The 26,356-nt window shown below is 39.5% G+C and overlaps 1 protein-coding gene across 1 annotated transcript in view; it reads right to left on the bottom strand.

Annotated features, from left to right (window-relative positions):
• Nucleotides 1–26,356, bottom strand: part of ADGRB3 (adhesion G protein-coupled receptor B3) — a 556,344-nt gene that overhangs the window by 291,946 nt on the left and 238,042 nt on the right. Inside the window, exons 10-11 of the mRNA XM_032214959.1 lie at nucleotides 18,950–19,018; nucleotides 16,184–16,292 (exon numbers count right to left, since the gene is read on the bottom strand). Of these exons, the coding sequence (XP_032070850.1) occupies nucleotides 16,184–16,292; nucleotides 18,950–19,018 (178 nt within the window). The remainder of the gene's footprint in view (nucleotides 1–16,183; nucleotides 16,293–18,949; nucleotides 19,019–26,356) is intronic.

Below are 26,356 nucleotides of genomic sequence, written 5' to 3'. Positions count from 1 at the left end.
TGGTGGACGGAACCCAGAGGAGGCCGACCCTGTGATATCTGACGGGTCTTTGGGAGGTAATTGGCAGCAGGCGGTCTCTCAAGTACCCAGGTCCAATACCATGAAGGGCTTTATAAGTTACGACTAGCACTTTGAAGCGTATCCCGAGACCGATCGGTAGCCAGAGCAGCTCGCGGAGGATAGGTGTAACGTGGGTGTACCGAGGTGCACCCACAATCGCTCGTGCGGCTGCATTCTGAACAAGTTGAAGTCTCCGAATACTCTTCAAAGGCTGCTCCATGTAGAGCGCATTGCAGTATATAAACTAACTAACTAACTAACTAACTAACTAACTAACTCACTCACTCACTCACTCACTCACTCACTTCGTGGGCCTTACTAGGCACATCATATGCTTTATTGAAAGAATTGCCTGGCTGCTATATGCAAACAGATGCATATGCTTATTAGCACACATCTATAAAGAGGGATGATAACTCCACCTCTTTGGGGAAATGGCTTGGACTCTACGCTGTCAGTAAATCAATTTATGTTTCAGTGTACGGTGTTCAGTTTGCTCTTATGCACTTATCCAAGTTGCATTACGGGGGGTGAACTAGCTCCACACCCTTTAACAATACATTAAAACGAACAATGATAATCCGGATCAAATTCTGTAATGATAGAGGTTTCCTAATCCACATTTAGAAATTTCTGGTGAGCTTCTTTTCTCAGTTCCAATGCAGTTATAGAGATACTTTTAATTCAACTGATACAATGGCTGCTTTGACGGCTTGTTCATCGAGACCATCATACAGAGACTCCTGCGGTCCTTCATGGTGACACAAATGTGTATTCACCGTCTTTTTCTTTTTTTAATCTCTTCATCCCGTCTTCCGGCCTCTCACCGCACCCCTTGAACAATTAGGCTTTGCAATGCCAGCATGTCCATGGGGTGAGGGGAGATTTGAGAAAGAGCAAAGTGAAAGCAGAGAGCTTGATTTGTAAAACACACATTTAATTTTAATTATATTGCTTTACCTACTGGTGAGAGAATAATGGGGCTATTTCCTCGGAAGGCTTTTTAAAACAAGCATTGGGCTAATGACGGACTCTTTAAAACGAACTTTTAATTGCATGAGGCCAAGTTGCCTTCAAATTTCAACATGCTAAAGGAATTCACAAAGGCAGCAAATCCTAAATATACTTTCGAGAGGTATTCTGCATTCAGTACCTATGGGATCTTTTAAGGCTCGATATGAAATGTATCTTAAAATGTTTATGTGAAAATTAAGCTGCAAATTTCTTCTTCTGTCATTATATACAGTATCTGAATTGTGCACAGGGTTCAATAAGACTTGACACCAAATCATTGAATATAAACTATATAACAAGGAACTAATATGACTTCTTTTTAGGAGATCTCAATATCTGAGATTTCCTGAGTTTAACTAAGGAAAGGAAAGGATCAGAAAAGAGAAGAGTCAACTAGGGAACGATGTCTGTGGAGATTATCAAGTCATCCAGGTCATAGTGTCTCAAAGATACTTTTTTCTTCTAAAAGCAACTGCCCTCGTCACCTCAAGGCTTGATTACTGCAACGCACTCTACATGGGGCTGCCCTTGAAGAGTGTTCGGAGACTACAGTTGGTCCAGAATGCAGCCGCATGAGCAATATCGGGTGTACCTCGGTACACCCATGTGACACCTATCCTCTGCGAGCTGCACTGGCTCCCTATTGGTCTCCGGACGCGCTACAAGGTGCTGGTGATTACCTTTAAAGCCCTACATGGCCTTGGACCTGGATATCTGAGAGACCGCCTCCTGCTACATACCTCCCAACGGCCGATAAGAACTCACAGGCTAGGCCTCCTCCGAGTGCCATCGACCGGACAATGTCGGCTGGCGACCCCTTGGGGGAGAGCCTTTTCTGTAGCTGCTCCGGCTCTGTGGAATGATCTGTCCGCAGAGATCTGGACCCTTCCCACTCTCGCGGCCTTCCAAAAAGCCACCAAAACCTGGCTGTTCTGGCAGGCCTGGGGCTGTTGATCTATGAATCAGGTCCAACCCCCAGCTAAGCCGAATGTATGTTGTGTTTTTTTAAACTGTTTTCGTTTCTCCCCTATTTGTTATTTTATTTTATCTCGTATTTGTAAGCCACCCGGAGTCCTATGGGATTGGGCGGCATATAAGCTTATTAAATTATGAATTAAATTAACTGTACTGTTCTTCCCCCTTCCATCCTCCCACCATCAGAACTGATGAAAGCAATTCAGTTCAGCAGTTCCAAAAAGGCTCCCCACCAGTGGTGAGATGCAATTTTTTCTACTACCGGTTCTGTGGGCGTGGTGTGGCTTGGTCGGCGTGGCAGGGGAAGGATACTGTAAAATTGCCATTCCCACCCCACTCCAGGGGAAGAATACTGAAAAATCCCCATTCTCTCCCGATCAGCTGGGACTTGGGAGGCAGAGAATAGATGGAGGCGGGGCCAATCAGTGGTATTTACCAGTTCTCTGAACTACTCAAAACTTCCACTACCGGTTCTCCAGAACTGATCAGAACCTGCTGAATACCACCTCTGTTCCATACCCGCTTGCATTATTCAGGTGACCCTGAGGGCACAAATTAACCTCCAAGTGGTCTTAACGACTCTCAAAAAGCGTGCTAACGACCAGATGACTGCAAAGAGCATAAATCCTTCCATCTTCCGCCATTCAGTTAGAACTGCAGAAGCTTCTTGGATGAGAAGTGAAACATCTTCAAGGAAAAACAAGGTCCAGTTGCCTTTTGAAAAACCTCCCATGGGACAACCATGACCTGGATGACTGAGAATCTCCACATATATCTGAAGGACAATTCTATGATCTGAATAGGTCTCTAAGCCCTTTTTATCCCCAGTTATATTTAAATCTCAAATGTACAGCATTGATTGGATCTAGACCAGAAGCAGACAATCTAATCTCGCTAGCAACGGCACATAACTTGTTTTTGGAAACCTAAGACAATAGGGCATGGGGGCTATAATGCAAAGGGAGTAGAATCTCAGTAAGCTGCAACCTTCTATAGTCGAATTATTTATAATCACATACCATGACACCACAACCCTATATCAGTGATAAACGCTTAATTCTCTTTGGGACCACTGTATATTTCTGAAGATTAGTTGTGAAGAAAATCTTATTGGAAATCATTCTGTTTCCTATGTATTTTTCATAATTTATTTCTATATATCCAAGAAGCTGGATCCTTCAAACCAATCAATATTTAACAAATTGGTGCTTTTAGCTATCTATAGCAAGCACATTTATCTGTCGGTCCTTCTGATTCATAGTCAATTGATTTGCCAGCTAAATGATGTTCAGACAGCCAAAAGCCAAACCAGACATCATTCACATCTCCATCTAATTTTTTTTCTGAGGTTTAAAAAGCCAAAATACTAAAAGAGATGCAGAGAAAATGAAGTGCTGCTTGACCCTTTCCTCAAGAATTCCTCTTTTCTATCTGTTCACTTTACCGACATCTACTGATTGAAAGGATCAGAAGTCTGAACAACAGCCAGGATTTGACTGAAAAGTTGTTGGTTTCCATAGTTTCATCTGATTTTCAAAATTAGAACTACGTAAGAGGATAAAATCTAGGCATCAATTTGTAAAATAGAATGTAACAATAAAGGGATAAAATTTGAACTGAAGTAGGCTTTCTTAAAGATATACTAGATTTCTGTCTTTTCTCTAGACGTTCTGCTATTCAATGATCTATGTTTAGAACAATAGAATTGGGAGAGGCCGTTTAGCCCTGTTTAAGCCAATCTGAACAGACATAGAAATGAATTTGAACTGTGGGGCATATAACTTCAAATATGGAGAGTCCTTTCGTTTTTGAAGACAAGAACATTTGCTCTTTTCCAATCTTTTAATATTTCAATCTTCTCCAATGTTCCCCAGGTTTTTAAGAAAAGACTGGATAGCCACTTTTTTTGGAACGGCATAGTTTCTCCTGTTTGAGCAGGGTGTTGGGCTAGAAAACCTTCGAGGTCCCTTCCAAATCTGTCATTCTATTATTCAAATTTCCAATTATCTAGCACTGCAACAGTTGTCTAGGATTACTCAAATATAATTTATTAACCTGGCCTGACCACCTGAAACCATCTGGAATTTTAAGAATTTAAGATTCCAGATTCCAAAGAATTTAAACAATCAAAACAAAATGCACAATAAAATTGATTAAAATAGAAACTAGAATTAAAAGGCTAAAATAAAGATTGTAAGAAATGGCAGTGTTATTTCGCAGTGTTTCTAAACCTCAGCAACTCTAAGAACCCCAGAATTCCCTAGGCAGGTACTAGGTTTTCACTGTTTTTGGAAAGTTATGAGACTGGGGAATAACTCTTCATGCTAGATCTCCTTGTAGGACTGGGCCCTTAATAGGTATTCTTTAGCTGTCTGGGCAAGATAATAAGGACTGTTGGGAAAAGGAATACTTTCATTGCATATTGCTTCAGGTAAGGCCTCAGTTGGCATATATGCCTCCAGAGTAGCTGGTGGTGTGTGTGTGTGTGTGTGTGTGTGTGTGTGTGTGTGTGCGTATGTATGTATGTATGTATGTATGTATGTATGTATGTATGTATATGTATACTCTTATTGAATACCATAGAGGCCAAATTGGCCTATGGGAACGACCGAATGAAGAGTAGAGAAGATACATGGCAAGGCAAAGTTTTATATGGTCCATATAAAAACAAAATGATTATCAGGGAAAGCAGATAACAAGACCTGACAATGGCTAAGAATAGAAGAAAGAGAAAGATAATTCTGGCTGCATAAGACGAAGTTTTAAAAACAAATGCAAAGCCAGAATTGAGAAGACAGCAATACAGGGCAAATGTCACCTCTGCAGAGAAGCAGAAGAAACCCTAGACCATTTTGTTAGTTGCTGCAAGAAGATAGCACAGACTGATTAGAAACCACGTCATGATAAAGTAAAACAATTGTGCATTGGATTATCAGCAATACCATGTTCCTGCAAACAAGGACTGAGAGGGACCATAAAAATAGACAAAAGAAAATGAAGAAGTTAAAATGTTCTGGAGTTTAAAAATCCAAACAAACAATAATCTACAATACTACACTCCAGACATAACACTTGTTGATAACAAAGAAAAAATGTCTGGATAATAGACATTGTAGTACCTGGATATAGCAGAACAGACAAAGAAAGAAGTGGAGAAAATTATAAAACTCAAAGATCTGCAAACAGAAGTAGGCAATTGTAGCAAAAGAATCAGAGGTGGGTTCCTACCAGTTCGCACCTATTCGGTAGAACCGGTTCGTCAAATCTACCGAACTGGTTAGAAGAGGTTCCACCAGTGGACCCGAAAAGCAGGCCACACCTACAGAAGAGGTTCCAAAATTTTTTGAAACCCACCACTGGTCCCTGGATATGATTATTCTACACTATCATGCTCATATTTATAAAACTCAGTGCCTCTGTGAAAGGTAAGGATGACTACTGCGTTTGTGGTGCAATCAGAACATTGCGTGTGTTGAAGTTGTTTTAACGCAAACCAAAGATGCCCTTTAAAAAAACAAGTTTACATCCTATTCTTATGCATGCCAGTGCTGTGTGTGAGGTAATTTAAGGTGGTTCTGACAAGTGTCGTCGGCATCTTCATATCCGGTCACATGGGCGGCAAGCCACTCCCATCTGGTCACATGGGCAGCAAGCCACTCCCACAAAGGAGGTCACACCCACAGAGTAGGTTCGAACAATTTTTGAAACTCACCACTGAAAAGACTGCAAAGATAGCACCAATAGCAACAGGAGTTTTGGGTATAATCCCAAAACATCTGAAGTACTAATTGAACACCATTGGCATTGACAAAATCACCATCACAGCCATGGTGGCGCAGTGGTTAGAATGCAGCACTGCAGGCTATTTCTGCTGACTCCCGGCTGCCAGCAGTTCTGAAGTTTGATTCTCACAGGCTCAAGGTTGAGTCAGCCCTCCACCCCTCTGAGGTCGGTAAAATGAGGACCCAGATTGTTGGGGTCAAGATGCTGACTCTGTAAACAGCTTAGAGAGGGCTGTAAAGCACTGTGAAATGGTATATGCCCCATTTTTTTTTCCTAACACGGCCTTCCCAGAGTTTAGGATGGCATACTGTCCTGATTATAATAGACATAATTTTATTCTCATACACATATTCTCAGGATAATGTATCTTTGTATTAAAAACCAATATTCTATACAGAAATTAATATGGTAATGTGGACCCATTAAACCCAAAATGTAATCAGGAACATAATAGATTGCTGTATGTTACATTTTGCTCAATATAAATGGTATACAATATAAATGTTGCTATAATAAGTTTATTTACACATATGTGTGAACTATTTAATAAAGGAGACTTGAAGGCAGTAGGAAAGAAATTGGTATTAAAGATAGTTCATATTTGAATTTCTGGAGGTTCCTGCATTCATTATTATGGGGTGGAGGTTGAGTAACAAGTAAGAATGAGATACATTGAAGGTGAAAAAACCTGGATCTCTAGAAGAATCAACATTTCAGACTGAAACCAAATATCAGAGTGGGATAGGGAGGCAACAAAGGTGACTATACATTCACTGTTCAAATTCTATAACCAACCTTAGTTCAAAGATCCAAGAAAATATTCAATCATTGTTTCTTTTATAAGCAGACACGAAAAAACTCAGAATTTGCTCAGAAATTTGCTCAGAAACTCAGAAACCCTGAATTTGCTTCTGACTTCTGATATCTTTATGATTATAACTTTAATCATCATTATAGCATCAATCACTTTGTCAATGGGAAAACAGTCTTTGTTTAACAGAGCTATGCAATTGCTATAAAATAATAAGCATATTTGAATTTTAATGAAAGCAACTTGGACAAAGATAAGTTTAACTTTGAAATATTACTGGCAATGCAGTGATGGTTTTTCTTAGCTCCCTTGCTTAAAAAAATCTCTTCAGATTGTAGCACAAGCCTTTAATTGTAGCATCAGAAAATCAAGGAGAAAAAAAATGAAAATATCTTTGTCTTCATTTTTGCTTTTTTTTATATGTTGTGATAAACATTAACTCTTCCTCAAGCAAGGAGAAAAGCAGTTGTTATTCTTTTCCACATCATTAAATTGTCAGAGTAAGAGAGGCTGCCTGATATATAACTGTTTATGACAAAGATCAATTTGTGAAGTTTGAGGAACACAGTGACCTGCTGTGTTTAAAAAAAAAAAAAATCTCTCGGAGTGATTCTAAGAAGTGCAATTGGAAATATCAAGCCTTAGAGGGCCAAATACTAAAATCTACTCTCAATTCCTGTACGGCAAAACTGAAAAGATGAAGAAGGGAACATTTGGGATATCCAATAGCTTTATCTGTAAAACCTTTCCTTAAGTATAAACCTGTAGATTAAAAATGTTTTTTATTGGAAGTGTTCTGAGGTTGCTCTGAAGTTTCTTGCATTGAAGTAGGGAATGGATTTGGAGATGCTGTTTTTCAACTGTTTTTTTTTCTTCTGCTAGGTAAAATTGTTTGTGGCCTTCATATTTTTCTTCTTAATCTGGAATTGTCAATCTACTTAGCATATCACTTTGTCTTCAGTTATGTTATACCAGGGCTGTCAAACTCACGACCCACGAACTGAATGCGTCACGTGTTGGCCACGGCCATGCCTGGTTTAACAAAGGGGGAAAAGTCCCGATACGTCATGTGACACTGTTGTGATGACATGAGTTTGACACCCCTGTGTTATACAGTCTGTACATCAGTGGTAGTCAACTTTTTTCTACCTACCGCCCACTAATGGATCTTTCTTAATGAAAAATTTCCTTACCGCCCACCAGTTTTTGCGCAAGTGCGGAATATTTTTTTAGAAAGGAGGGTGTTTTAAAAAAATGTACGTACATTTATCTTTTTATTTCTACTTTATGCATGTGTATAATGTTTTTAACTTTATAAAGTTTAATTAGAAAACAATAAAGTAAATTGAAATTAGCTTTACTAGTGATTAATGAGATCTTTGAGGCTGATGCTGCAAGACTAAATATTTGATATCTGGTTTGATTTTCGTAAGGGACACTGTATTAGGTGCCAATTTTTATTAAGTGTCACCATAAAAAAAAATCCTTTTCCTGCCTTCTTCTTCTTTACCTTTCTTATAGTATTTCACTATATCAAGGATCTCTTTTTCTCTTTTTTATTTTCTCCTTCTCCTTCCTTTACTTATTTCTTTCTTTTATTTTATAAGATAACAAAACTTAATTTATGAGCCACACTAAACACTGCTTACTCTCCTCCTTTATTTTATCCCCTTTTCTCTATTTTTCTTCCCTTTTTTGTTAATATTTTTTTATCTTTTCCTTTTTATCTCCCTTTTTTTTTTTACCTTCCTTAGGGCAATGTACAAAAGTAAGGCTGAGCTAGTTAGCCCACTTATTTTTATTAGCCAACAACAATTCTCTCCTACCTATAACTTTTCTTTCTCCTATTTTGCAACTGCTCTCTTCGGCATCTGCCTGTCCCTGCAGTCCCCTCCTCCCCTTCCCCTTCCCACGTGTTTGCTTCTCCTATTTTGCAATTGCGCATGTTGGTTTATTGATGTGTGCGCTTGCGGCTGGCCACTCGCTCAAAAGGAGGTTTTAATCTCCGAAATCCCTACTGCCCACCTGGAATCCCAAAACGCCCACTAGTGGGCGGTAGGGACCAGGTTGATGACCCATGCTGTACATTATAAAATATTTTCTTCATTGTACACCATAAGGGATAAGATAAAAAAGTGTCAGTTCCTTTTCAATAATCCTTATTTGTCCAGATATTTAGATTGAGAACTTGTTATATCTAGAGCTTCAATTGGTTTAAGCTGAGAGTTATTCAACAATCTGTTTTACTATTGGATAATACAGAATTACATAATTCAACAAGCTATTTCTCCTTCTTTTAAAATTTAATACTAAATTCACATCTTCTTCTTCTTCCTAACATATTCCCACAAGTGCAGGGTCCACTTTTCGGATCATTGAACACTTTCCCTGGTAAGCTGCGCCACCAGGGCGCAGGCCCATGGCTTGTATGTATTTGTTGATGGTATCTTGCAGAATTTTAGAATTCACATATGCACAACCATTTGGAGAAAATTTCATTGAGCTGACTCAGCTTGTCTGAGATTCCTATTAGCGTATTTTAAAAGTATTTTGGTCAGCTTTGGTGAAAGTCTGGTTTTAAAAACTCTCACGTATGATAGTCAGGAGATCTTGAACTGGACTATTAATTTATAAAACTGGAACATAGTGATTGATTAAGGATACTCCATCATAATACTTATGTCTTTTGGTTTAAATCTACTCTTTTGTTTTGGCTTTTTTCATCTTGTTGAATATCCCCCAGATTGTTGGGGGCGATATGCTGACTCTGTAAACCACTTAGAGAGGGCTGAAAGCCCTATGAAGCGGTATATAAGTCTAACTGCTATTGCTATTGCTGTCTCCCAGAAATTCACAACTAAGGCAGTCTACAATTTATAAATGAAAAATAAAAGTAAATGCATACACTTTATTTTTGAGGTAAAATGCTATTAATCATAGTTATAGCATTTATAAATTATGAACAATTAAGTCTGTGATGCAAAAATCTTCCACCTTTCAAATCTAATATCTGCATGGCCTAGAGCGGAGGTGGCACAGTGGTTAGGGTGCAGTACTGCAGGCCACTTCAGCTGACTGTTATCTGCAGTTCAGTGGTTCAAATCTCACCGGCTGAAGGTTGACTCAGCCTTCCATCCTTCCGAGGTGGGTGAAATGAGGACCCAAGACTATGCAGGTGATATGCTGACTCTGTAAACTGCTTAGAGAGGGCTGAAAGCCCTATGAAGCGGTATATAAGTCTAACTGCTATTGCTATTGCTATTGCTAGTTAGATTTCTTTTGGAAACTGTAGAAAACAAATACAAAAAGGCATTCTAGAGTCTCCAAATGCATAATAATTGCAACGGACAGAGATCACTTTTCAAGAAAACTAAAGCAAAACATTCCCACTGAAACAAGGCAATCTAAATGCAAAAAGGCATTTCCTCATCTTTTTTTCCAGCACATTTTGATTACAATAATATAACTTAATAGATATTTCAGCAGTTGGAAGCACAGGGCTGACACTGTTTGACCTTGGCACTTAAACAGTCAAGTCTAATTGTACTTAAATGGGAGATTCAAAGAGAATCCCAAAGTTGTAGGCTTAACTGAGAAGCTGAAAAACAAACAAACAAAAAACCTGGAAAAAAACAACAAGGTCAACAGCTCACTTTTGTAATGCCTCTAAGGAAAATAATTGACATGTTCATGAAGTCACTAGGAGTGACTCAAACAAACGAAGCAGCTGTGATTAAGTAAAGAAAAAGGGAAGGAGGTTTATTTAATGCAGAGGTACCCAAACTCAACTTGTTGACTCCAAAACATTCATTAAAGGAAAACAATTTAATAAATACTGCTCTAATAGTACTACAAATCATCACCATCATCATCATCATCATCATCACCATCACCATCATCATCATCATCATCATGCCCTTGAATGGTTTCATTGATCTTTAGGAATCACTTTGGGAAACCCTGATCTAAGAAAATATATTAATCATGAAATTAAGGACAAGAAATCATATACTGTACGACAACATACAAGAGCTGTGGTGGCACAGTGGTTAGAGTGCAGTACTGCAGGGATGACTCTCTGCTCACTCCAGGAGTTCGATTCTGAGCGGCTCAAGGTTGTCTCAGCCTTCCATCCTTCTAAGGTGGGTAAAATGAGGGCCCAAATTGTAAGGGGCAATATGCCGACTCTGCAAAATGCTTAGAGAGGGCTGTAAAGCAGTATATAAGTCTAAGTGCTATTGCTACATGGTTTGGGCAGGCTCTCAATTATTCTAGAGGAAAGTACTATAGAACTGCTTCTAATCTAAAGGGTAAGACTTACTTCTTCCAACAATGTATTACGGTCATCGACTTTCCTTCCCAGGTTTTATTATAGATATATCTGAAATTACCATTTGAGTTGCTCTTCTATACACATTCCAGTTTAGTTCCAATAATTTTTTTTTAAAAAATATCTTGTCCCAGCAAAAACACTTTTGTAACAGTTGCAAGGTTTCAGTTCATCCAGACTGCAAGCCAACATATTCTTCCATTGAAGAATTCCTTTCTGCTGCGTGCCCTGCTAATTTTCTCTTCCAGGAAATCAAACACCAGTCTGTCTCTCATGGGAAGGTTTTCTTGGACATATATACCGGTACTTTTATACATGTGAGTGTTCATTTGCATATACATATATAGATTCACAAAGTTAAGTTAGCAATAGCAATAGTAATAGCAGTTAGACTTATATACCGCTTCATAGGGCTTTCAGCCCTCTCTAAGCGGTTTACAGAGTCAGCATATTGCCCCCAACAATCCGGGTCCTCATTTCACCCACCTCGGAAGGATGGAAGGCTGAGTCAACCTTGAGCCGGTGAGATTTGAACAGCCGAACTGCAGAACTGCAGTCAGCTGAAGTAGCCTGCAGTGCTGCATTTAACCACTGCGCCACCTCGGCTCTCCAAGTTAAATGTATGCACTCAAGGTTAAAGTATCATACAGAACATATGGAAAGACACAACAAGCAGCTTAAAAAAAATCCCTTTCTTTTCCAGGATGCCCTATAGTAACTTTTCTTTTTCTTCCTATCTTTCTGGTGTGTTCAACTGAATACATATCTTGACCATTGGCAACCAAATTCTCGCCTCCTATCATAGTGACAGCCATATGTGCATAATCCTTTGTTTTTTACGTTTGAAATGGTGTGGGATCTGCTATTTTGAGTTACAATTCTATGCAGATTTATTTAAGAGGAAGTATATGTAGGCATCTGTAGTAGAGGACATGGTGAGGGAGGATATTGCCATGCAAACTCTGATCCTTATGTACTTGTATATAAGGACAATGGCTGTATCATGCCATCATTTTGTCATCATCATGGTTAAGAAAAGAGGCCAGTAACATATACATCTATGTTTCTAAAGAGCATATGATACTCTTTATGAAAACATAATCAGAATAGTGAAAAAGTAGTGCAAATAGATTATGAAAATAACAGCAATTTTTAACATGCCTGTTTTAGATGCCTGCTTGGAACTGTAAGTAACAATTGTAAGTGATAGCCCAGTTAGTTTGTGCTAAGGATTAAGATGTTTCGTGAATTCACAGTCTTTTCCTGCAGGCGATTGTTGTGATCATGCTTGTTAAATTTATCACTGTTTTAGTCAAGCTGTTTACATAAACAACATCACTTCTTTCTTCTCAACCCCCCCTTTTCTCCCTCCCTCCCTCTCTCTCCATCTCCCCCGCCCTTCTCTCTACAGCAGCAGATTCTTCTCGTTTCTCTGTTAATCAGTCTTTTTGGAAATGTCTTTGGCTCAGGACTGATTTTGCTGACATAAAAATTATGAATAGTGTTAGATGTCAGTGCCGATGCCAATTTTTCTCTTGATTGCTAGATATAAGAGAGGAGCCTCCAGCTTTTTCAACACAACTGAAGCATGGTGCATGATTGCTAAATCCAGTATATTTAATAGCTGCTTCCCTTTACTCTTTCAGATTCTATGCCAACACTTATTAATTCTATTAACCTGAGGTGTCTATTTAAAGCTATTCAAGAACTGATTTAGTAACGTTCACATGTGCAGAACTGCCACAGCATTAGGAGAAGTTATGTCCTCCGAAGTCTTCTTCACTACTTCATTATGGCAAACATCTATTTCTGCCTCTTTTATTGCATGAAATGAGAGCAAGCCACCTTAAAACCAATACAGCACCCACGAAATGTCATTCTTCAAAACATTGCAAATCCATAAAGCCAGTAAAAATTATCTCTATTCCGAGGTTTGTATCAAGCATCATTTTTTTTCCTATTGCTTTGTCTGTGAAAGCAAGGTTTCTGTGATTTTTCTGAAATTGGCACTTCAATATAATATTTAAAAGAAGATTTTTTTTCTGAGGGAGGTTTAAAAATAGATTACAAATCACCAATAGGGATTACTATATTTATGATGGCTGAGAAGTCCACTATGTATCTTTATACATAAAGGTTCTCCTTGCACATATGTGCTAGTCATTCCAGACTCTAGGGGGCGGTGCTCATCTCCATTTCAAAGCCAAAGAGCCAGTGGTGTCCGAAGACCTCTCTGTGGTCATGTGGCTGGTATGACTAAGCATGGAACACTGTTACCTTCCTACCAAGGTGGTCCCTATTTTTTCTACTTGCATTTTTACGTGCTTTCAAATTGCTAGGTTGTCAGAAGCTGGGACAAGTAGCAATAGCAATAGCAATAGCAGTTAGACTTATATACCGCTTCATAGGGCTTTCAGCCCTCTCTAAGCGGTTTACAGAGTCAGCATATTGCCCCCAACAACAATCCGGGTCCTCATTTTACCCACCTCGGAAGGATGGAAGGCTGAGTCAACCCTGAGCCGGTGAGATTTGAACAGCCGAACTGCAGAATTGCAGTCAGCTGAAGTAGCCTGCAGTGCTGCATTTAACCACTGTGCCACCTCGGCTCTGTAACAGGAGCTCACTCCATTATGCAGTGCTACGAACCACAAAACTGCCAACCTTTCTGCTCAACAAGCTCAGCAGCCATTGAGCCACTATTTCCCTTATCTCCCACTATGTCTACACTAAAGTAAATAGTCTTTTCGAGAAGGTGAAAACATTAATATTTTGGTATTTTAGGAAGTTGTGGTGATTGTCCTCAAAAATCAGCTATAGTGGGGTGGAGTTTCACAAAACACTTGACATGGTGAGAATGAACATTTGACAGAAAGTAAACTTCTACCTACTACCAAATCTTAGCCTTCAGGATACTCTCTATCAGACTAATTCAATGACTGATGGTGATTATGTCCCATCAAGTCAGTGCTGAGTCTTAGCAACCACATAGACAGATTTTCATCAGTAATTTCTATCCCTAATCGGGTCCTTCAAATATTCAAATGGTGCAATCATTGCCAGTGTGGTTGACGCCATCCAATTTACTGATGGTTATTCTCTTCTACCTCTCCCAGAATTATAGATTTCTCAATAGAGGCAGGTAGAATATACACAATATATTCAGAATATAACTTGAACCTGGTCATGTGTGCCTGAAGTGAGAACACTGGGTTGATTTGTTCAATAATCCATTTTTCTTTTTCTTCTTGGACTATATCCAAGTCCAATATCCAAGTGTCCAAACTTCAACATTCTTTTTATTCTGATTTTTCAAAGTTTAACTTTCTATTGCCTGCATGATTCGGCATGTGACATTTGCCTTGACTGCTTCACTGTTGATAGTCAATACTAAAAGGCAGAAGCTATCGGTCACTTCTGTATTTGACAGTCCGAAAGGGTGGTTGCTGTACCTGTTAGTCTTCTTTATATTAATTTGTTCTTATTTACCTTTCATCCTTTTTATGTCGGTCTTGATTTTCATTCTTAGTTTACCAAATATTTTCATTTTCCACTACCAAAGTAATGTTATTAATATGGCACAGGTTATTAGTGTTTTTTTCCCTCCAATTTTAAAATCACGTTCATCTTTTTCACTTTCCCTCAATATCTATTTGGCCAAATCTCTTTGATGACTTGGAGCCAGTCTGCTTTGCCATGTTCCATCTGAACTATTATTATTATATATTAAATTTATATGCCACACATTGTGTTGTTCGATGAGACTCTGGGCACTCTATGGCATCCTCTAGATATAAGTTTCACCTGAGGACAGTAAAATATTCTGGGATTCCTATTTTCCTGAAGACATTATACAGCTTGACATAGACAATCTAACTAAAGGCCTTTCTGTAAGCAATAAAACACATACTGATTTTTTAAAAAATAGTTCTATAGCTTTCTTGATTATCTACTGTGCATCAACTATAATTTTCCTTATTCCTTGACCTTCCATAACTAATACTGAAGGATGCACACTTGGAATTTGAATGTTAATTAAGATGTGGATGCAAAAGAATCAACTATGCTACATGTTTACAATTTTATGTTTTTAGGAAAGCCACAGAGTTTCTACCTAATATTCACGTTGATATAAAGTCATATAAAGTTGATATGAATCAAATTCAACTCCTGGTGACTTATATCACGATAACAATGAAATTACCTTCGTGTAGTATGATAATGATTTACTATTGCATTTCTTCCAGGATATATATTTAACTCCCTGAAGTTTAACAGACTGTTGTCCCAAATATGCTTTTACAAGAGGCAACTGGACTTTCTTGTTTTTTTCTTTGAAGACCCTTTGAAGGGACACCTGAGTATGACAGAGATAAACCTCCAAGTGCTTCAATGACCCTCTAAAATGATGCAAATGATCAGCTGTCTGCAAGGAATACAAATCCTTCCATTTCCCACTATCCTGTCAGAGCTGAAGAAGCTTCTTGGATGACAAGCGAGATGTCTTCGAAGAAAAAAATGACAACCAGAAGGTCCAGTTGTGTCCCGAAAAAAGCACCTTTAGGACAACCATGTCCTGGATGTCTAAGAATCTCTGCAGACTTATAATAGATTGTTGCTTCTTGGAGAAACTTTCGTTTATGAAATCCATTTTATTTACTTACATGGGTCTCCATTAAAGTGCCTCGTATTTAAGTTTCAGAGGAAGAAATAGCCCTTTTTGTGTAACATTACATATAACAGAATTGGAGCTTTATTAGGAAAGCTGCAAAAGTAATTTCAGAATAGGTTTATTTGTTCCTGTGATATTGGCAACTTCACTTACTACCAACGTGTATATCAAAAGGGAACATAATATAGATTAGATTAGATTAGATTAGATTTAGTTTATTTGTATGCCGCCCCTCTCCGGGAGGGACTCAGGGCGGCGAACAACTCAAAAGGGGGAAAAGGGGAACATAAAACACAATACACGTAATGAAAATATACAAGAATCATACAGCCATACAAGTCGAGAGGGGAGGGGAACTCATCAACCCCAGGCCTGCCGGCACAGCAGGCATATACATGCCTTGATGACCAATACAAAAAAATAACATTTGGAATAGAGGATGAATCTCAATCTTATTTATCACATAAATAATATTTACATGATATGACTGTTTAAGAAAGCTTAAAATATATATGTGGTGAAAGACATTCCTATTTCTTACCTACATTTCCAGTCATTAAGTACGAATTCTGAAAGTCCATCATCCCCATTCCAACAATGTGTATAAAATCTTCAATCACCTGCATTAGTTCTATGGAGCCGTGGTAGATCTTTAGGATGAAAAATAGAAGGTCTCACGCTCAGTAACTGCAGGGTCCCAATTTGTACAAATAATCACCAGCAGCATGACAAAAATGAATGAAAGCTATAACAATTGGGTGCCTTTTCAGCAATAGTACATGCTCTTATGGATCAAACTTGTTTTCCCCAGAAACATCTAAAATGGATTGTCATATGTGCACTGAAAGGTAGGGGATCTTCTGGAATACAATGAGAGTTAAATGAGAACCTCCTGGGAGAAGTAGAAGGGACCTGCTTGAGTTTCCTGATGAATTTAGCACACTGTTATTTTTTTGATTCAGTGTATAAATTTACAGTCATTATTACAATGTAGGTAATTTGGCATTGCAAGTTCTCTTAATAAAAAATCAAAAGGAAAATGTGTTCAACTCATGATAAAAAGAATAAAATTTTGACTGTTCCATTCCTGGAGAGCAGTTATGCAAAGTCAATTAAATATGGGGGGAGGGGGAATGGATGATAAATAGATATCGACAAAAATTGATACATAAATTCTTAAAATCAAAAGATGAAGAAGCAGTTGAATTAATTGCGCATTATTTTTGATTTGGCCTTTACATGCTAACTTTACACATATCATTTGCATGTGTATCTTTTCAGATATTTTATTTTTGGACAAAGGTGGAGAACTATTTTAAACAATTATTTTGCAGCATTATTGGATGCATGTCACTCACTCAAGGCTGTCTTAAACATATATCTTTAAAAACTCATTATGGCAAATCTAAAATCCTACTGAAGGATTTCTGAAAGTGCTCCTGCCAAATATATCATCCCGTAAGTTATAAAATATGCATATATGGTTTATAACAAACAATGAATATTTAATGTTAAAGACTGGATGAGAGCTAACAAACTGGTACTCAACCCGGAAAAGACCGAGTGGCTGTTGTGTTTTCCTCCCAAAAATTTGGCTAATGTTCCAACAATCAGGCTGGGGGGGCAAAATTTACACCCCTCAGACAGGGTCCGCAACTTGGGAGTCCTCCTGGATTCACAGCTGAGTTTTGAGCATCACTTGTCGGCTGTGACCAGGGGGGCATTTGCCCAGGTTCGCCTGGTACGCCAGTTGCGGCCCTACCTGAACCGGGAGGCTCTCACAACAGTCACTCGAGCCCTTGTGACCTCTAGGCTGGAATACTGCAATGTGCTCTACATGGGGCTGCCCTTGAAGAGCATCCGACGACTTCAGCTAGTTCAGAACGCGGCCGCGCGAGTGATTATGGGCGCACCACGGTTCGCCCATATAACACCAATCCTCCGTGAGCTGCGCTGGCTACCTGTTGATCGTCGGGTGCACTTCAAGGTCCTACTTACCACCTATAAAGCGCTCCATGGTAGTGGATCTGACTATTTGAGAGACCGCCTCCTGCCAATTAGCTCCCTGCGTCCCATCAGATCGCACAGAGTAGGCCTCCTCCGAATTCCATCCGCCAGTCAGTGCCGACTGGCGACTACGCGGAGGAGAGCCTTCTCAGTTGCAGCTCCGACATTATGGAACACCCTCCCCGTGGAGATCCGTACCCTCACCACAGTCCAGGCCTTCCGCACAGCCCTGAAGACCTGGCTATCCCGTCAGGCCTGGGGATAGGATTACTCTCACCCCGCCCGAATGTTGAATGAATGTTGTGTTTTATGGATAATTTTCTTTTATTCACGATTTTTTTTCCTTTAAGTCTTGTCTTGCACCCCCTTCCCCTCACTATTGTAAGCCGCCCTGAGTCCCTCCAGGGAAAAGGGCGGCATATAAATTCTTAATAAAATCTATTAAAAAAAAAAAAAAAAAATCTAATGACATCTTGTGGAAAACCAGTCATTTCTTTCCTGACAATCTATCTTGTTATGTTGTCTTTTAAGCATTCTGAATTATACATGTGCAAATGTACTAAGGCTGGGACAAACAAGGAAACTTTGGTCAATTACAATATTTATATCATAAAGTCAAGAGAGGTAAAGGTTCCCCCACTCCAGTCGTGTCCGACTATAGGGGGTGGTGTTCATCTGTGTTTTTCATCTGTGTTTCTTAGCCAAGAGAACCAGTGTTGTCTGAAGACATTTATGTGATCATATGGCCAGGATGACTATATACCAAAGCAGAAGGAACATTGTTACCTTCCCACCAAAGTGGTACCTATTTATCTACTTGCATTTACAAGTTTTGGAATTGCTAGGTGGGCAGGAGCTAGGGCAAGGACAGGAACTCATCTTGTCACGTGGCATTCACCTGGGCTGTCAGTTTTTCAACTGACAAGCTCAATGTCTTTACCATTGAGCCATCACACCCCCTTAATGTCCATATAAGTATAGAAAAAGTGCATGGATGGAACAGGCCAAATATCTCTTTGGTGTACCATCAATTAAATACAAGCAGAACATGAAGTCTTAATTCTCTCTGATTCTTTTTTTTTCAATAAAGTTACGTTGCCCTTCAGCCTATAACTTCATGAGCAGTAGCAATTATTCATAGCCTTGAAACCTACATATTTGACAATCCAAGAGGTGAAAACATACACTCGCTAGACACACAGTCCTTGCAGGCCAACTAGGATGATCTTTGACTGATGAATCAACAACAGTCCTTTTGAAGCAGAAAAGAAGAAATGTCAATAGCACGATGGATATTTACCTGCTGTGCATCTTCCCATTTTTCTTTGTTTTCTTCATCCAGAAGGTTGCTAACTATTTGAAAGAAGTTCTGAAAATTCAAGGAGACAATTACTTTTTATTAAAAAAAATGGATGCATTGAAACAATAAACTATTTTTGAAAAACACAATGAAGTCCTACATAAGCTTTGCAGCCAATTCTGCTCATAAGCCATTTCTTTAAGTCAGAAGTAGTCAATTTGGAACCTTTCAAACATCAGGGATATAGATCCCATGCTTATTTGATTCTGACTATGTAGGATGGGGCTGAAGAAGTCCAAAATATGTGAATTGCCCCGATTTCCTCCCCTAAGTCAAGAAAAGCCATGGTTTGTTGTTAAGGTATGCTTTGATGTGATAAATAGTAATGATGCTTACAACACTAGAATATTTGTCACGATAACCAGATGTATTAACTACTGAGTTTTCTTTGTGATCACTATGATTTAGCATTGAGTTCTGCTGCCATTACAGTTATTTATTAGCCTGAATGTGAGCTAGATATTTTTTAAAAAATCAGATCCATCTGTTATGGCACCTACGAAGCACTTTACCATGAGATGCAAAGGCACTAAACTATCCTGGCCTTTTGAAAAGTTGTGATGAACTGGTTCTTCCCCCAAAGATTGGTTTTTAGTTGAATTCTATATTACATAGCAATATCACTTAGACTTATATACCGCTTCACAGTGCTTTACAGCCCTCTCGAAACGGTTTACAGAGTCAGCATATTGCCCCCCAACAATCTAGGTCCTCATTTTACCAACCTTGGAAGGCTGGAAGGCTGAGTCAACCTTGAGCCTGGCGAGATTCGATCTGCCAAACTGCTGGCAGCTGGTGATCAGGAGAAGTAGCCTGCAGTACTGCACTCTAACCACTGCACCACCATGGCTATATGCAGCTGCTTTGTGAGTTCCATATGTTGCTTACGTCATTTATTTATGATTATTTTTTTATTTTTTTATGTGGTGTGATATAGTTCTATGTAAGTCTATATATAATGTACTGTATACTTATAGACTGTTCTTAGCTTCTTAGGATTATATATTTAACATGGGTAGACCTATAAATTCTCTAAATAAATATTTTTTTTAAAAAAATGTGTTTTAGACTGCATGTTTGAGAAAGATATGCTTGCCATATCGGTGTTACTCTCTGGCAATTATTGTGTAAAAGTGAAAAACACATAATTGCTATAGCACCACCTGGTAGCATCAGGATATATGATTACAGTCCTCTCTCTTTGTAAATAAATGAGTACCAGAGGCTACAGAAAAAAAAAATATTTAAAGAAAAGAAAAGATAAAATTGTAGAAAAACTCATTTCAACTTTAAATATTAAAATGTAGGTGGTCAGTGTTGTCTAAGATGAAAATACAGTGTTGTTGTGTTCTAAGAATTCAGCCACTTCAAATTAAAAGGGGGAAAATCAAATAGAAAATATAAAAGTAAATTGAGCAATTGAACAATTGAGCATACAGCAAGATAGTGTTGATCCATTGCCAGTAAGGAAAAGCTAAATTTTAGGGAATCAATAACACAGATACCCTGAAGGTTTAATTTCAAATTGATAGACAATGCAGTATCTTTAAATTAAGCCAAATCATCAATGCTTTGATAATCAAGTTGAGTTCTTCCCACTCAGCAATATCTATTTCCATTCAACAATCCTAGAGGTGGTAAAGATAACGGAAACTGGGAAACATACAGTATTTATTTATTAATCAAATTTATATAGCTTTAACTTCTTGTTTCTTATTCAACAAAATCAGTGGTATTTATTACCATATTACTCTGTTTAGGATTATGTTATACAGAATAAAAAGGTAAAGGTTCCTCTCACACGTATGTGCTAGTCGTTCCTGACTCTAGGGGGCAGTGCCCATCTCCGTTTCAAAGTTGAAGAGCCAGCGCTTTTCGAAGATCTCCTTGGTTATGTGGCCAGCATGACTAAATGCCAGAGGCACACAGAACGCTATTACCTACCCACCAAAAGTGGTTCCTATTTTTCTACTTGCATTTTTACATGCTTTTGAACTGCTAGGTTGGCAAAAGCTGGGACAAGTAATGGGAGCTCACTCCATTACACGGCACTAGGGATTCGAACTGCTGAACTGCCGACCTTTCTTATTGACAAGCTCAGCGTCTTAGCCACTCAGCCACCACCTCCCTCGTTACACAGAATATCTTCTGAATATTTGCTTGAGTTCAGTGAAGCTTATATTTTAGTACACAATTTTCCATATAATCCTAAATAATTTGGTTCGTTTATTTGAACAAGCTTGGAAACATCTCACACAAATCAATGGTTCTCCACCTGTGTTCCGGGGACCCCGGGGGGGGGGGGGGTGCAATACCATCACAGGGAAGTCTACAAAGGCTTGAAGAATATTATGGCTTAAATCTTGAGTTAAGTCTTCGTGTTTCATGGCCACAAAAGGTATTTAAAGGCAGTCCATAGAGCAGAAAAGGTTAAGAACCACCAACATAGCCCATAGTTTTGCTCTTTTCTAATATAGAATGCAACCAGATCCATTCATCATTGGGATACAAGCCAACAAAGTATTGAAAACAAATATGACCCAAAGCAATTGTTTGTCTATAAAGGTTTAAAATGGCAATACGCCATTCTGAAGGACCAAGTTACGAGCTACCATTTTACTTTCAGGTTCTCCTTCTAGAAATGGTGTTTGCACTGGGCAGCCTTTCTATTACCAAACCAACAAGATTTCCCAGGACTGAGAACAAAGTCATCCTTAACCTTATCCATGTAGTTTATGTTTATGTAGTTCTCTTCAGGGGTGGGTTTCTCCTGACATTACTGTTGATTTGGTGCATGTGTGATTTGCGTGCACGCATGAGCTTTGCTCGCACACATGCACAGTAAATAGGTCTGTGCATGCGCAGAACATTAAAAATATCAAAAATACATGCTGTGGCAACCGGGGAACCAGTTAAGGGGCGTGGCAAACTTGCCGTCCCCTACCGGTTCGGCAACTCAATAGCAATTTCCACTACTGGTTCTCCAGAACTGGTATGAACCGGTAGCAACCCATCTCTGGTTCTCCTACATAAAAAACAGCTACAGAATAACTTTTTCTGCACATAAATTGTATAAATTCTGCAAATGTACCACACATATGCACAATGTATGAGGTTGGTATCGTATATAATATTCTGAAAAATCCCAAATTCTTGTCTCAGTTTAGAATCCAGGTCAAAATGCGAATTAATTTATTTTACCAGATGTTACTTGGGACAGAACTGGGTGATGATATTTATTTCTAATTACTTTATTACCAAGATTTGAAACTTCATCATACTTGAACTGGAAGGCTAGAAGAAATGTAGACTTGATAAATGCTAAAAATATGAATAGGACAGAGGTGGGTTCCTACCGGTTCGCACCAGTTCGGTAGAACCGGTTCGTCAAATCTACCGAACCGGTTAGAAGAGGTTCCACCAGTGGACCTGGAAAGCAGGCCACACCTACAGAAGAGGTTCCAAATTTTTTTGAAACCCATCACTGGAATAGGAGGAAGAACAAAATCACCCACATATCTATGAGGCATTGAAAGAGAGGTACAGTGTGAACAATTCAGTATCTGAGCTTTTGTATGTTTTCCATATGGAATCATTCAAAAAGCTTTAGCTATCCTTTCATTAAAATAATATCAAATAATATCTTGAAAGTGCTCTAAAATATTCTGCCACTCTACTGTCGTCCTCCACCCACTCACAGCTCCAAAGCCCCCATATACTCCAAAAAGAACAGCGCAGATGCTACAGAAGGAACAGTGGATGGGTTTCAAAAATTGTTCGAACCTACTCTGTGGGTGTGGCCTCCTTTGTGGGAGTGGCTTGCTACCCATGTGACCGGATAGTAGTGGCTTGCTGCCCATGTGACTGGATATGAAATTATGAATTAGTACTTAGGTCGGTCCAAGTAGCTGTTCAGAAACTCTGGCATTGAAGCATGCAAGTCTTAAAGCTGTCAAGTTACAAGATCCTTGCACCCCTAACCCTTTAGAAAAAAAACAACAACATAGGGGTATTCAAACTTTACAGCTTTAAGACTTGTGGACTTCAACTCCCAGAATTCCTCCTCCAGTCATGTTGGCTCAGAAACTCTGGCATTGAAGCATGCAAGTCTTAAAGCTGTCAAGTTACAAGATCCTTGAACCCCTAACCCTTTAGCAGAGGTGGGTTTCAAAATTTTTTGGAACCTCTTCTGTATGTGTGGCCTGCTTTCCAGGTCCACTGGTGGAACCTCTTCTAACCAGTCCGGTAGATCTGACAAACCGGTTCTACCGAATAGGTGCGAACTGGTAGGAACCCACCTCTGAGAAGGAAGCAGGCAATAGCAAAAGCATCCAGCAGCAACATTTCACAGCAGCCCATCTCTCAGCCTCATCTTAGCATCCATCAGACATACAATCCTCCGAAAATATGCCAAAATTGGCACCCCACCCAAAACCAATCCAAGGAACCACTACCAAAATTGTAAAAGAGTAGTGCAGCCACTAACACACTGTCAAACACTGTAAAACAATTAATTTCCCCTCAACAGCTATCTTTCAGCTTGCTGCATTCTGGTCCAGTCCAGTCCACTCCTGGACCTCAAATCCAAACAGTCTAAGCAGCCAGAAACAGTGTTACTTTATACATACAGTGGTGGGTTTCAAATTTTTTTTAGAACCTCTTCTGTAGGTGTGGGCCTACTTCGTGGGAGTGGCTTGGTAGTCATGTGACTGGGTGGGGATGGCCAACTTGTAAAATGTGGTGAAACTCACTTAACACCGCTCTTGCTTAGCAACCAAATGTTGGCTTAGAAACTCTGGCATTTGAAGCACGCAAGTCTTAAAGCTGTCAAGTTACAAGACCCTTGCACCCCTAACCCTTTAGGGAAAAAAACCCAGGGGTGTTCAAACTTGACAGCTTCAAGACTTTAAGGTTTAGATAGGACTCTTAGAGGTGAGCGGGGTGATTGGTGAGCCATCCAATCAGTGAGTGGCGGGCGGAGCAAGCATCGTGTAGACGGGTAGGGGGAGGGAGCTGGAACCGGTTCTAAACGGCATAGTAGATTTGTGGAACCTCTTCTATAGAAGAGGTTAGAACTGGCAGAAACCCACCCCTGGTACATACATACATATATACATACATACTGCAGAAACTGCAGAAACACATCATGTAACAGTCATGAGGCCAGCCCAAATGTGTCTCCTTCCCTCTTCGCTAAATTTGAATAAAATTTGACTACATTTATATTCCATTTTAATGTATCTAGTCCTAATCCAAATACTTGTCTGAAAAAAAATCCTGAACCTTTTCTGAAAAAAAAAATCCTGATCCTTTTTATGCACAGTACATACTTTCACTGGAAGATTGAAGTAGCAGGGGGGAAAAAATATCTGCAACTATTCATCTGAACCAATTTTAGTTTGGTTTAAGGCTGGGGTTCAGCATGGAGACAGCATATTCCTGCTAATGATTTTGGCAGAGCTGTGTGTGTGTGTGTGTGTGTGTGTGTTTGTGTGTGTTTGTGTGTGTTTGTGTGTGTTTGTGTGTGCCCATCATTTGCTACTGGTTTCTTTGGTGGCTTTCAAGACAGCTTATCATGGTATCCTTCTAGACTAGCTGAGGATTTTGGGAGCTGACGGCACCATGTTACAATAGTTCTCCTCCTTGCCTGATATTTAGTTTGTGCTGGTGTTGGCAATGGTTACATTTTTGGGCCCTCATCTATAGTGTGCCTTAAAGCTCAGTGTTTTAGCTCCTACTATAACATCTATAAAATCTATTAAACTTCTGTGGGAGATCATCCTCCATTTCAGGCTTTGTTATTTGCAATCTATAGGTGATATTCAGAGACAGATCAAAAGTCTAGATCAACCTCATGATGCTGTCAATGTTGCAGCAGATTAAGGTTTGTAATCTACTTACGAAAGACCAGGACTTGAGACCACAAAGGTGAGAGAAACAGGTTTATTGGATGCATCGAGTTCAGCGTGTTCACAGACCAAAATCTGAACTGCCTGGGCTTTGCCCAGGATGCTACTTTTATGCTGTGTTCCACACTGTGCATTCTCAAGGGGTTTCCATACACGAGACAAGCATGACATTTCGAAAAGGAGAAGTTCATTTGGAATGTTACAGCAAAGTACATAGGAGAAATACAAAAAAGAGAAGTTCCTATAATGTCTTAAGCTGTCAGCAGTTTTTACCTCTGTTCTATTGTCTCACCCACGCCTGGCTTCCTGTGCCCCTCCTTTACAGGGTCTTGCCACACTGTTCAGCCCTATTTTTAATACTTATGAGGAAGTTGGAGATAAAGTTCACTCCAGCTAAAAGTCAACTTTGGAACTCCAGGGCACTAGAATGAAAAGCTAAGCTAATATGAATTTATAAGGTCCATTCTATTAAGACCACCTAACCTGGCCAGCCACTGGTGGGTTTACCTGTGCACCCCTCCTGCATCATCAATAGTAACTGGAAGCTGTAGATATGGATAAGGAAGAACAGACTCAGACTCAAAACCTAGTGGCTGTTGATTTTTGATTCTACTTAGAGCTGGGGAGTTTCCAGCCTTAGTCTTTGATGGGGTTCTACTCCTGCTATCTGGTACACAACCTGGGGGACATCTTGAACTCAAAGCTCCTACTTGTATCAGTGGAAATACAGGCAGTCTTTGCCCAGCTCCAACTGGTGCACCAGTTGTACTAATTTGCATTGGGAGCACTTAAATCTGTCATTCATGTTGAAATTGTCCCATAATTGCACTCTACAAGGGACTGCCTTGATGATCATTTGGAAGCTACATTAATGTAAGCTTCAAAGAGTTCTTCTGGAGTCAAACAACATCTAACTTTCTTTTTAAAAAAATAACTCAGGATACTTCATGGCCCTTCAGAATTTCCAAGTTATCTGTTGGTCAAGACTCTGTCAAGTATATAGTATAGTATAGTAGTTTATTTATATGCCGCCCTTTTCCCTGGGGGGACTCAGGGCGGCTTACAATTCGAAGGAGGGGAAAACAAACAAATTAACACATAAGACAGTACATCATTAAAAGCACAACATTCATACAATTCGGGTGGGTTACGGTCTTTAACCCCAGGCCTGATGGGATAGCCAGATTTTAAGGGCTGTACGGAAGGTCTGGAGGGTGGTGAGGGTACGAATCTCCACGGCGAGATCGTTCCATAGGGTCGGAGCTGCCACCGAGAAGGCTCTCCTCCGCATGGTTGCCAGTCGACATTGACCGGCAGATGGAACTCGGAGGAGGCCTAATCTATGGGATCTAATTGGTCGGGTGGAGGTAATTGGCAGTAGGCGGTCTCTCAAGTACCCAGATCCACTACCATGAAGGGCTTTGTAGGTGACAAGTAG

Source organism: Thamnophis elegans, chromosome 4, assembly GCF_009769535.1.
Source record: "Thamnophis elegans isolate rThaEle1 chromosome 4, rThaEle1.pri, whole genome shotgun sequence".
Taxonomy (NCBI): domain Eukaryota; kingdom Metazoa; phylum Chordata; class Lepidosauria; order Squamata; family Colubridae; genus Thamnophis; species Thamnophis elegans.
The sequence above is the reverse complement of the archived record's forward strand: the minus strand, read 5'-3'. Positions and strand labels throughout refer to the sequence as shown.